This window comes from Protopterus annectens, chromosome 3.part1 (genome assembly GCF_019279795.1).
Source record: "Protopterus annectens isolate FY-2018-M chromosome 3.part1, PAN1.0, whole genome shotgun sequence".
In the NCBI taxonomy this organism is placed as follows: Eukaryota; Metazoa; Chordata; order Ceratodontiformes; family Protopteridae; genus Protopterus; species Protopterus annectens.
Genome location: NC_056732.1, coordinates 517,674,321 through 517,687,503, shown reverse-complemented (window position 1 = coordinate 517,687,503; position 13,183 = coordinate 517,674,321). Strand labels below are relative to the sequence as shown.

The 13,183-nt window shown below is 40.8% G+C and overlaps 1 protein-coding gene across 1 annotated transcript in view; it reads left to right on the top strand.

Moving 5' to 3' along the window:
* Positions 1–13,183, top strand: part of LOC122798197 (tetratricopeptide repeat protein 21B-like) — a 1,733,894-nt gene that overhangs the window by 1,499,268 nt on the left and 221,443 nt on the right. Inside the window, exon 21 of the mRNA XM_044066946.1 lies at positions 3,704–3,814. Coding sequence (XP_043922881.1) covers positions 3,704–3,814 — 111 coding nt within the window. The remainder of the gene's footprint in view (positions 1–3,703; positions 3,815–13,183) is intronic.

Below are 13,183 nucleotides of genomic sequence, written 5' to 3'. Positions count from 1 at the left end.
ATTCAGAGACCCATTAGGAGCAAGTCCTCATTGTTAGCTGATTTGCATGTCTCTGTATAGCAGTTAACTTCTACAAGTGCAGATGATCACTTTCTGAGAAAGTGGGAATACACACAGTCAAACTCACCACATGCGCAAACCTGTCCTTGTATTGTGAGAATGTCCACAATATTTCCTTTTTCCTGTCCTCATAAATCATGGATTATTTCAGTCAGTCATTAACACCAGATATTTGAGTTTCACACTTCTGTCCTTTAGTACATCAACAGAACTGCAACAGCCGTTAAACAAGTAATGGTCTAGGTTCATAGGTGGAAAAATTCAACTCCATCCCTGATTCTTTCCCACCATTAATTTTGGCTCTGTGTTTTGATTTCTTGCATTATGAGGTTGAAGTGCTGAGGGGCTCCAGTGCTAGCTTGTGGGACTGGCAAAGACAGCTGGCTGAGCCAACTATGCCTCTGATACTCAATATACCATGCCTTAATGGAACTTAATTTAAAAAAAAATTGTTGTGGATAACCACTACTCATCAGGGACACTATTATAAGTATTATGCCTTAAAGGCACTAAGAGGCATTTCAACCCTGTAACCTCCCATCTCTCTCACAGGAAATTAGTCTTCTTAATCACCACTAGACACCAGGGATACAACGAAAACAATATATATTAGTTTACAAAATGTAAACTATAAAGGGAACACTAATATATATTGTTTTCATTGTATCCCTGGTGTCTAGTGGTGATTAAGAAGACTAATTTCCTTTGAGAGAGATGGGAGGTTACAGGGTTGGAATGCCTTTTAGTGCCTTTAAGGCATAATACTTATAATAGTGTCCATGATGAGTAGTGGTTATCCACAACAGTTTTTTTAAAATTACACGAGCTAGCACTGGAGCCCCTCAGCACTTCAAGTAAACTGTAAAAAAAAGAAAAAAGCTCCACTCCATATACTGGCATGCAAACCACGTGGCCAGATACAAATGCCTCCTTCCTGTCCCAGCTCTACAGTGGAATTGCCACAACTGCCTCCAGTCACAGCTCTTCATTTGAAGAGCAAAAAACAAAAAACGAAAAGGTAAAGGTCTGCTCCTTGCAATGGCTCACCAACCAGGTGGCTAGGTGCATACCCCCTCCCTTCTACCACAACTCTTCAATGGAAAAAACAAAAAAAGTCCTACCTTGGGCTCCTGAAATGCAGGAGCCATTCAAGTCCTGTTTCTGTGTAGTGCCACTGACCCTCCTTCCTTCTGTTTTAGAAAAAAAAAATCATTTTTGTATTTAAAATTTTAGCAAACTGCTTGCTACAAATGTAGCAAGCAGTTGCTACTGTTTAAACACTGCACAGAGTGCTACAATATTCAGGTTTTAGTTCAAAAAATTATGTTTTACTTTTAAACTGCAGCAAACTAAATACACACAAAGACACAGACACACACACACACACACACACACACACACACACACACACACACACACACAAACACACACACACAAACACACATACAAACACACACACATCCGATGGTTTTACTAAAAGAAATAAAAAAAAAATCTTAATTTACTTTTAAACTGTAACAATCTGCTTGTTACAATGTGGCAAGCAGTTGGAACTGTTCAGACCATACACAGAGGGCTACACATTCAGGTTTGACCACAAATGCAATGCTGACTTTTTAAAAACTGAGATGTGCTAAAGTGTGGTCGAGAATTGGGATAATGGATTGATGGCAGATCGAGCCCCCTAGCATTTTGCACCTGCCCTATGTTACTGTTGAATATTCCTGATATCTATTGTTTCTCCTGACCCATGTAGTTAGTTATTCGTGTTGTCTAGTGACCCCCCCAACCCACATACTTAGAGTTATCCTAATGCTTAGTGTTCACTCACTGAACCACATCTGTAGGGTTATATCTGCAATCTCCTGAGCCAGTGTTGCAGGCTTTTCTCATATGCACACGCACACACACACACACACACACACACACACACACACACACACACACACACACACACACACAAGCATCCACACACACAAATACATGCAAGCGCACACACATGCATAAGCATCCACACACACAAATACATGCAAGCACACACACACACACACACACACACACACACACACACACACACACACACACACACACACACACACACACACACACACACGCACACACACACACACACACACACACACACACACACACACACACACACACACACACACACACACACACACACCTAAATTATGGCCTCACTAACTCCTCATTTGATCATATTCATTACTATGAATGGCTAATATTGGACATACTGATTTAAGCAGCCGAGCACCTATGAATCAATTAGCTGCATAAATGCCTTAACACAGGTATTTCCAGGGGGAGAGCATTGTAGGGGTGTATGGAGCAAAGCTCTCCAGTTAACACAGCTTGAAAATGTTACAACCCTGCCCCACCAAAAAATGTTAGCAATGCAAATACTGGTTTGGGATGATATCATATGTAATGAATGAATGAATGAAACAGATGTTTTTGCTAAAGAAAATAGTGCAATTTGCAATGCACTCACCATGACAGAAGATCTTGAGGCTATATAATCTGCCAAGTAAAGACTGACATTAACCTGCAACTCAATGGACAGCATGTTTTCTTCTTCTTTACCTTTTCCCTCTGCTGCTGCTGCCTTTTAAAATAAAATTTGCTGAACACCTTCATGCACTGCAGTATGATGTCTCAGACTGCCTTTCGTATGTTTTCAGACTCCTGATTGTAAACACTGTGACTTATTTCAGCTACTATCTTAGGACGTTAATTTACATACCGTAAGTTTTATTGCAATTGAGATGTGGAAAATATAGTGCAGGATGATGGTTAATATGTGGCTAACATGAGACCAGTGTTAGTTGATAGGCAAAACCCCTCATCAGATTCAATCCTTCACAGTGTGACGCCCAATATTTAAAGAATGCTGTACAGATGTCTTGCTCCCTTAAAGAGGTACATTAAAATTTGAGTTGCTCACACAACAGTTCTCTTTCTTCCTAGGAAGAAATTGATGATGACGTTTACCAGTGCAGCTTTTATGGCAAACTTTCACCATCTGTACAGATTTATTAAGGATATATGCATGAGATTTTCACTAGTCTACAAAGTGGTACATATTTGCAAAAAAATGTCATGTCAGATGCACCATGCTTTGCAAACAACTAATAACAGTTTAAAAATTTTTGTTTAAATAGAATCTGTACTAAAGACCTTCTGTTGTGATGAAAGACTTCTTTTACTGCATGTTTTTATTACTTGGGAATAATTGGATGGAATACACTCTGACTTAAGACATGTTATTAACACAGAACCATATTACTGGACAAGAATTTGCTATCTAATTATGTTTTTATAAGCATTGCTCTGATCACTGCAAACTATAGGGAACTCTCTCATTCTTTTTAAGTATCCAGTGTAGTGCTTTGCATAGCTGTATTTTATTTTTAGATTCAGGAAAGGGAGACATTGACAACAGATATTGGAGTTTTCATATATTTTATTCATGCAAATTAAAATTATCAAATTCCAATGGCTTCTTAACTCATAAATCTATAAGTTAAATGAACATAAACACTGTTTCACAAAAAAGATATAAGCATTATTTTGTCACTGTTTCTTGTATATTTCATTTTTTTTTCTGTATGCCTTTTCACAGGTGATGTTAGAGCTTGCTAGCTTGTACCTGATACAAGGAGATGTTGAAGCTTGTCAGCACCAGTGTAACCTCCTGCTGGAACATGACCCAGGCAATGCTGATGCCAAAATGGTAAAATGTTCTTAATGCAAAACTTATTTGAAAAGTACAAACACTTCATTGCATAATATCCTGTTTGGTAACTATCAAATTAGCAGTCTCAGATCAGAACTTGAAACTTACTTGCAAAATAAAGACCAGTGCATCAATTGGTGAATATGAAGGCATATTTGAATATGCTCATGGCAAATTTTTGTATGGTAGAACGGTTGCAAAACAAAATGTCTTTACTTTACCTGAAGTGAGTGTAGTTGTACGTATGAGTTGTGAAAAGGCATATGACTTGAGCTTTACGTTTATTTGTTGTTTGTACAAATTATAGAACATATATTGCTGATCAAAGGTAGACAAGTCTGATCATTTTTTTTTGCCTCCTGGAACACAGTTGTGGCAAATAAGATTAAGAATTTAGTTAAACAGAAGCCAGAACTGAGACTGAAGCAAAAATGTATTTCATTGTGACTTCTGGATAAATAAAGGAAAGTGTGAGAATCTAAACCAAGGTTGAGAAACTGAAGTAAATAACGGGAGTGTACATTTGCAGAATGTGATTTTATTTAGGAGAAGATGTAGATGTCATTATTATACTGAACTGGCTGTTTTTCTTTTAGTTTAAATTTTTATTTTAGTGGTTCATTTAATGCTACATCATGTAAAATCTGTGAATTAATAACCATGAGAAATAAATACATAGAATGAATATTGAATATTAAAATGTGTACTATGAGATATCAATCTTACTGTATATGTCTTCTTCTTCTTGTCTTTCGGCTTTTCCCGGTTAGGGGTCGCCACAGCGGAACTCCGGTCCGCTAATGATTAGCAGTAGATTTTTACGTACTGACTTGCCAGGCCTGACGCACAACCTTCAACGAAGGCACGCCCATTCACGCATGCCTTCACACAGAAGACGCTCTAGCTGAGAATCGAACCAGACAGCGTCTTACTGTGAGGCGACAACGCTACCGCAGCACCACCACCGCTGGTCATAATCTTACTGTATATGTCTCAAGAGAAAAACAAACTGAATTAAACATTTGCAAACAAAAAGGCTACTGAAGATCCCAAAAGGGGGGTGTAGAAAGGATGATATGAATTTGGGAATCATGAGTGTGGAGGAGATTATGAATGGTAATATGCAGCAGTGTAACACTAGAGCAGATCATAATGAAGAACATCAGCAACAACAGGTTTTAAAAGCAAGGAAAGGAAGTAAACAACAAATGTAGGTTTTAAAAGAAAAGAACTATCAAAGTCAGATATGCAGCTTTGCGGGAAGAAGACAACAGAGTGAGGCTGAAAATAAATGAACTTAGCAGGAAGTAAAACAACTGAACGATGCCAAGTTACAAGAGAGAAATCAGTGCTTAATGTACCAAAAGGCATATAGGAAAAAAGTTATCTGTATTTTATTATTGGAAACAGCATGAAGAAATGAGGGAGAAAAATTGCTATTTTATTTATACTTTGTTTACTGGCTTATTCTCATTAGGCCTATGTCCTCTTTTTAGAGGGAACTGGAGGTAGCATTCATACCGACTAGAGAAAATTTGGCCAGAGCATCAGGGAACTTCCTGTGTGCTTTTTAATAGGTGTATTTGTATTGCTTACATCCCCGCCTAAGCTACCACTATCTCAGGCATGTGAGACATTGGTTTCATGTCTCATCTGAAGAACATTGAACTCAAGGGAGCAGAACCTCTCTTATGCTGCACTGCAGTGTCAGTACTGAAAAATGAATTCAAGCACCTTGTGTGGGAACAGAACCCACTGTCATCTGATCTTCCAACACCAAAGGTGAATGTACTACCTACTAAGCCACTGATTGTCTTTAGAAAACGAAAGATGGATACCGTATAAATTGAGAATGTGAGGTAGACAAAACAGTGAATTAAAATGCAGGTGGAAAAATACAGCTGGGGACATTTAGTAAAACTAGGAGTGTTGTAGACTGATATTGATTAGGAAATGAATGAGTATAATTTATAGAACACTGCTGCTGATGATTCAAGAATAGTTCCTCTAGCCTGTATAATGTGTGACTCAAGAATTACAAGATGTTATGTTGCCCTATCTCACCTTCATTCTTCACTGGTTGGGTTCGCAACCAATCATCGATTCCGAATCAGCCTATACAAAAGCTTGAGAACTTCCACTGGCTCGTGGCTGTAACCCCTATCCCATCATGCTCAGGGAAGATTACCAGATCTTGTTTGCCACTAAATAAGATCAGGTGCTTCCAGTCAGGCTCTGTCTAAGTGAAAATTAAATTTTTTCTAATTGTATTTAGTAGTTGAGAATTGTTGTCTTATTGATGTTAGAATTTATTAGAAAGTTGTTAGCTTTACTCTGGGTTAGTTTTTTGCTTATTGTTGGCTGTTTTACTGTGGCTGTCATATCTCCCTCTAGGCTGTTTCTTTCTCCTATCCCGGCTATCCTTCTTCTAATTATCCAAGCTCATTTAAGTTAGAGAGCTTGGAAAAAAGATACTAGAATATTTCTGTCGTAACTTGTTTACGTTTTGTCTTGTTCCCCAAGGTAGCTCGTTTAAGTTAGAGGGCTTCCTTTGGACCGTTTAACTTAGAGGGCTTTTCTTCCCTTGTTCATTTTTTCCATTTCTAGAGGCAAATTTGTTTAAGTTAGAGAACTGCCTTAGTTGTCTTTTTTTGCTTTTGGTGTGCTGTTGTGTTTAAAAAAAAAAAATTAGATTTTTTTTTTTTTTTTTTTACTGTTTCATCTAGTTGTTTTTCATTGTTGGTGTTGTTGGTAGTACCATTCTTTCAATATGTCAAAGGATTCAAGAGATTCAATTTAAAAAATGTGATAAGTGTAGACAGAAAAAGTCCTTAACAGATGGCCATACTAGTTGTGTTTATTGTTTAGGTGCAGTCCACCTTCAGGAGTCATGTGCCTTTTCTCATGCCTTCAGTTTCAGGGTTTTGATGGAGAGAAAAAATAAACTTATTTAAGAGGATTACTAAAGACTCCATTTAAAGAGACTATAGAAGAGACTCAGAGTATGTCCAAGTCTCCAAAATCCCCGTCTTCCTGGTCTGAGAAGTTGGGCAAGAGAACATCCACCTCTGTTCCTCTTTTGGAACCGACAAAAAAGATTGCAAATGAGTCATCTTTGGACCTAAAGTCTTTCAGGCCCAAAAAAGCTTCCCCCTCAGCTCCTATTGTGATTTCGGGGCCCATGGAGTTTCCTGTGTTGGAGCCAGTCTCACCGACTCTTAGATCTCCCTTTTTGCAGCCAGTGAGGTCTCCTACCCTTTCCTCTCAGTCCTCCAAGAGCCTCTCTGATGAAGATGTGGATTGTGTGGGGAGAAGACTTCTATGGACACTGGTGCTGGCCAAGATACTGTTGACTCCAACCCAGAGGGATTTGGATCCAGAGAAGACTAACTCCCCTTCATCAATTTCTCCTCCGATGCAATCTGGGACTTTGTAGTTGGAGTGCTTGGATCCGATCATCGTGGAACCGTCGGTACCAAGACCTGCACTGGGATCTTTGGGTCTGAATACCACTCTGACTTCCTTGGTTCCATTGGAATTTGAGGGGTCTAGGAGCCGACGCTCTCTGGTCAGGTCCAGGAAGAAGAGTTGGATCAGGCAGCTGTCCAGTATGAACTTACTTCTCTGGACCTCGGTACAGGTGAGCTTGGCTCCTACATCAGTCTTGGAGACCACCGCCTTGGTTCTGGGAAGGCCTTTGAGCTCTTCAGAGCTGGAGGTTTCCTTGGATCAGGGCCGAGGGGCTTTCGAGATAATGAGGAGAGTGCTGTCACCACAGACAGCTCTGCTGTCAGATTCAGGTGCTCTTCCCCCTAAAGCACCAGTGTCTGTCTCAGTGCCATTGCATCCACACAGATGTGAAGACCCAAAGCCTCAGGGTGCCTGACTGGGTGAAGCCCTCTCTTCCAAAACCTTTCTGGATTACCCTCTGAAGAGGTCCTTCAGAAGAGATTATGCAAGAGGAAGCATTTAGACTCCCTGGAGGAGTCCATCACTTCAGATATGGACCTTGATGAGTCAGAAGGGTCCCTACGGTCACCCTCTGAAGATGTCTTCTTTTCAGACATTCTTGAAATCCTTTAGCAGAGAGGTGGCTGGAAGCCCATAAGCCCTTGTGAGGATGAGTCTGTATACCTGGAGGCTTTTGGGTCTCGCCCTTCCAACTCTTTTGTATCTCTGCCTTTCGACCAGCTCAAAAATGTAGTCAGTCGGAAGGCATGGGGCTCTCCAGACTCAGTGGAACCTGCTCCTAGGAGGCCACATAAGTTCATCACTGCACCTTCAGATAAGGAGTTCCTTAGAAAGGGTGTCTTTGTAGATGCTGTGGTGGTGGTGGGAGCCACCAAGAAGGAGCTTTCAGAGACATCCTCATCTATCTATCTGCTGAACAAGGAGTTTTGCACGAAGGACAGGTATGGAAAGCACATGTTTTCTTCAGCTTCTTTTGCTCTCAGGTCACTGACCTACTTGACCCATTTCACTAGGCTTCAGGGGGATCTCCTGAAGGAGCTAGGAGATACCCTCTAAGGTTCTGTAGCTGCGGGGTTTTGGATAAGGTCTCCTCCCAGCACTTCACCTTAAATTATGTGGTAAACTCCTCCATGAGGCTCATATTTTATGCAGCTGATGGAGTGAGTAGAGCAGTGGGTACAGGAATTTCCTTAAGGAGACATTCTTGGATGTGCTTATGTGATTTCGCAGAACCCTTCAAGTCTTCCTTTATTAACGCCCCTTTGATAGCTTGCCCTTGTTCGGGCCAAAAGTTAAAGAGACACTAACCAAGTGTGAACAGGAAGGAAAGACTCTTTCTGCTGTTGAAGTCTGTTTCTCCCTTCCTACCAGGCCTTATCCCAAAGGTCAGAAGGGGGAAGAATGTGGTTTAAAAAATCCCAGAGAGCATTCTCGGGCACACATGGTAATTCTTCTCCTAGAGGGCAGAGGGGGAAGTAACAATAAAAGACACTGACCACGCGGCAGAGGGGGTCTGCAGAACCAATGCAACAGGGACTCTTTCCTTGGTAAACCTTCTAGCGTTCCTGAGAAGAGACCCGTCTGTCCATCTCTGGAGGCATTTGGGGATGTTGCTTATCTTTATACCCAAGTGTCTGGCTAGAAATAAAAGACAAATGTGTACAAACGATCATAATCCAGAAGTAACTACATTCACTTTTCTTTTCCCCCCTTAAAAACAAAATCAGTCCGAGATATTCCACCCAACCAGGGGGATCACACAACTCTAGAAGTACAAAAGTTGCTAGACAAAAGGGTCATCCATACTGTCCCCGCAGACCAAATTGGATCCGGAACTTACTCAAGGTTCTTTTTAGTTCCAAAAAAGACAAGGGACTGGAGGCCAATTTTGGATCTCAGCAGAGTGAACAAGTCCATAAAAAAAAAATCAAAGTTCCAGATGGAGACACTGCAGTCAATACTCCCTTTTTTGGTAAAAGACAATTGGATGTGCTCGATAGATCTCCAGGATGTGTACTGCCATATCAAAATGGACAGGTGATCCTGGAGGCATTTGCACTTTTGGCTGGGAGCCAGTCACTACCAGTTTTAAATTCTGTCCTTTGGTCTCACTACAGCCCCCAGAGTGTTCACCAAATGCATGGCAGTGGTTACAGCTCACTTGAGATGTCTAGGATTCTGGGTATTTCCATACTTGGATGACTGGCTCCTAACTGCCACCACAAAGCATCTACTCACAAGAGCGAAAGACACCACAATTCACATTTGGTGCCATCTAGGGATCACAATAAATTTTGAGAAATCTGCCTTGTTGCCATCACAGCATATCGTCTTTATAGGAGCAGTCTTAGATACAATATCGTCTTTATAGGGGCAGTCTTAGATACAATGCCGACAACGCTTCCCCCTGAAAGAGTTCGAACCCTACACCATCAAGTGAAAAAGCTTCTGACCAAGAGAAAAGTGCAAACAAAAGTGGTTCTAAAAGTTTTGGGTACCATGGTGGCAGCAGTAACCTTGATACCATTAGCACATCTGCATATGAGAATTTTTGCAGTGGCTACTGTACACTCAGTGGTCCATGCAGGAACTACCCATGTCTCACCAGATTATTATTACAGAAACCTGCAAAAGGGACATTTGTTGGTGACTTCATTCCACTCAGGTGACCCAGAGCTGACTGTTTTTCCACAAGCAATAGCCATAGTGACAATGGACTCACTTGCCAATCAATGTCCTAGAGATGAGAGTGGTGCTTCTGGCATTGCAAGGATTCTAAGACTCTCTTCCACTAAGAACAATTGCAGTACAGACAGACAACATGTCAGTTGTATGGTACATAAATAAACAAGGAGGAAACAAGTCTTACTCCCTCTGTCGAGAGGCCCTAAGAATATGGCAGGGGGCAGTCTCTTCCCAACCCTTTCTGAAAGCAATGTACATCCCAGGGAGATCCAACATGATAGTGGACAAATTCAGCAGAACTGTTCTAATGCCTCATGAGTGTGCCCCAAAGCTGGAAGTAGCAGAAAAGATCTTCCAGAAATGGAGCCAGCCTTGCTGCAATCTCTCCTCCATGTCTATGAATGCCAAGTGCAGCAGCTATTTTGCCCTGATAACCCCCCCCAGGGGAGTCAACAAGGGATGTAGTCACACATGATTGGCCACCGGGTCTCCTCTATGCTTTTGCCCCTTTCCCTTGATTCCCAAAGTCCTTCAGAAAGCCAGCTTGTTGGGAAGGAATTTGATACCCATCACCGCATGCTGGCCTTGTCAAATTTGGTTTCCTTTCTTTGGCCCCATCTCCAGGAGGAGTCGTGGATTCTGGATCCATTTCTAGACCTCCTGACTCATTCTTCAAGGACGCTCCATCCATCGGTTCAAACCCTTAAGTTGACAGCTTGGCTGCTGCAGTTCCACACATAGCCAAGCTTCCTGATATTTCTCCTGCTGTGAAACATATTTTGATTTTGTCTCATAAGGTTTCAACCAGGAAATTATATTCAGGCTGATGGAAAAGATTTTCTTGTTGGGCCTTCAACAACCACATTGATCTTTTCACTGCCCCTATAACACCTGTATTAGTCTTACTGGCAAAGCTTTTTAATGAGGGTGCAGCTGCGGCTACTATTCGAGTTCAACTAGCAGCCATATTGGAGAAATGGGACTAAGGATCATGTCCCACAGGCTTTGCAAAGCGTTTCTGAAGGGTACCCTCTTATTCAAGCCTCCAGTCAAAGAACCCGAAGTGCCATGGTATCTAAACTTTGTTTTATACATTCTGATTCTTTCCCCCTTTGAACCTGCATCATCATGTGACCCAAAGTTCTTAACATGGAAGACAACCTTTCTGGTAGCCATTACGTCTGCTAGACAGGTATCAGAACTTCAAGCATTGTCAATACGTTCCCCTTATATGGTTTTCCACAAAGACAGAGTTTCTCTGTGAATGAACCCTTCCTTCCTACCCTAAGTGTGTTCAGAATCTAATCTGAATCAGTCCATTGACTTACCAGTTTTTTCCCCAACTATGGCAGCAGGGCAGAGTATAAATTACACCAGCTAGATGTGCATAGACAATTGCGTTTTTACTTAGACAGAATAAAAGATTTCAGGAGATCAGACCAGTTGTTTGCATTATTTTCAGACAAAAAGAAAGGTGCCCCCATATCAAAGGTCACACTTTCAAAATGGCTCACAGATTGTATTACTTTCACTTATAAATCTTGAAACAGACAACTTGCTGGAAAAATAAAAGGTCACTCTACAAGGGCAATAGCAACCTCATCTGCCTTTCAGTCTAGGCTGCCTATGGATTGTATTTGTGCAGCAGTGACATGGACTAAGCCTCATACCTTTATCACTCATTACAAAGTAGATTTGGCCTCCAGGAAGAAGGCCTCCTTTGGGTCCACTGTTCTGAGGAGTTTTTTCCCTTGAGCCACCCAAGAAAGATGGTACTAGGGATACTGTCCCAACCAGTGAAGAATGAATGCAAGGCAGGGCAACATAACATAAAGAAGTTATGTACTCACCATAACATTCCATGTTTGTTGTCCATCTCGCCTTCATTCTCACATCCGACCCTCCTTCCCCCAGCCTTTCATTCCTGGAGGACCAAGTGGTATTAATTGGAAAATAATGCTCTCTGACTCTCTTCACTAGTCTGTTCAGGCATGTAAATAGTTTTTGAAAAGTACATCTAATATCTGCAAACAAGATCTGGGTAATCTTCCCTGAGCATGATGGGATAGGGATTACAGCCACAAGCCGGTGGACGTCTTCAAGCTTTTGTAAAGGCCAAGTTGGAACCGACGATCCGTTCTGAACCCAACCAGTGAAGAATGAAGGTGAGATGGGCAACAAACATGGAATGTTATGGTGAGCATATAACTTCTTTTTTTATAAATATATTTTGCTTGTAGTTTGGTAAGCAGATTTTAATACTACGGTATGTTGGCGAAATGAAATAAAGATTTTGAAATGAGGATTTACTTTAAAAGGATTAATGCAAATTTCTTTTGCTGCAGACATTGAAGAGCTGGTCAACTGACTATTTTAGCAATGACCTGGAGATAACGGAAAATAAAAATAAAAGTAGGAAGTAATACATACAAATTTACTTTTGAATTATGAAGATATTTACAGCATAGACAAAATACATGCAAAATATAATAGCAATTATTTACATACAGAAATCAGTAACAGTGGCATAATACATGAAATAATCCACCACCATCCAACCACACAAACACATTTCAGTCTGGAGCACTGTTACAAATATAATTTCAATATATTTTATTGTTGAGCAATTTTGTCAGATGTGATATCCAACTTCATCAGAACAAATCTTGTTTGCCAGCACCTCACAGCTGTAGCTTATAAACTGCTTTCAAAATGCCTTGCTCCTCTAGTGACTATCAGCACATGCTCCAGATAAAACAACATTTTCTCACACCATGACAAGTTGTTTTCTGTTTCAAAATTGTTAGTCAAATGGCTACATTTCCCATTTTTTGACCAATGAGTTTATAAACTTATAGCAGTTTAGTATTTTTCTCCCATATGCAAGGAAATACTTGTTGGGTTTTGTCACTAGTTAATAATTTTTAGGTGTAATAACTTCCACATTGAAATATGTGATTAATTGTGCTTGTCATTCAGTGGCATAGAGGGGTAAAGTCTTGATTACTACCAAGATGACCCCAAATCAACTAATGGCTCAGATACTGGAAGCAGAAGAAATAGTAGTAAGCAGCTTATAATGGTCCACCCATCCTGAGGCAATGGTGGTCACAGTCAGCTGATTGTTGTCATGCAAGTACAAGCTTGTGCATTCACAATGGCTATAGCACAGGGGAGGCGGGTGTTGCCTTGGATATTCCAAGATGGTGA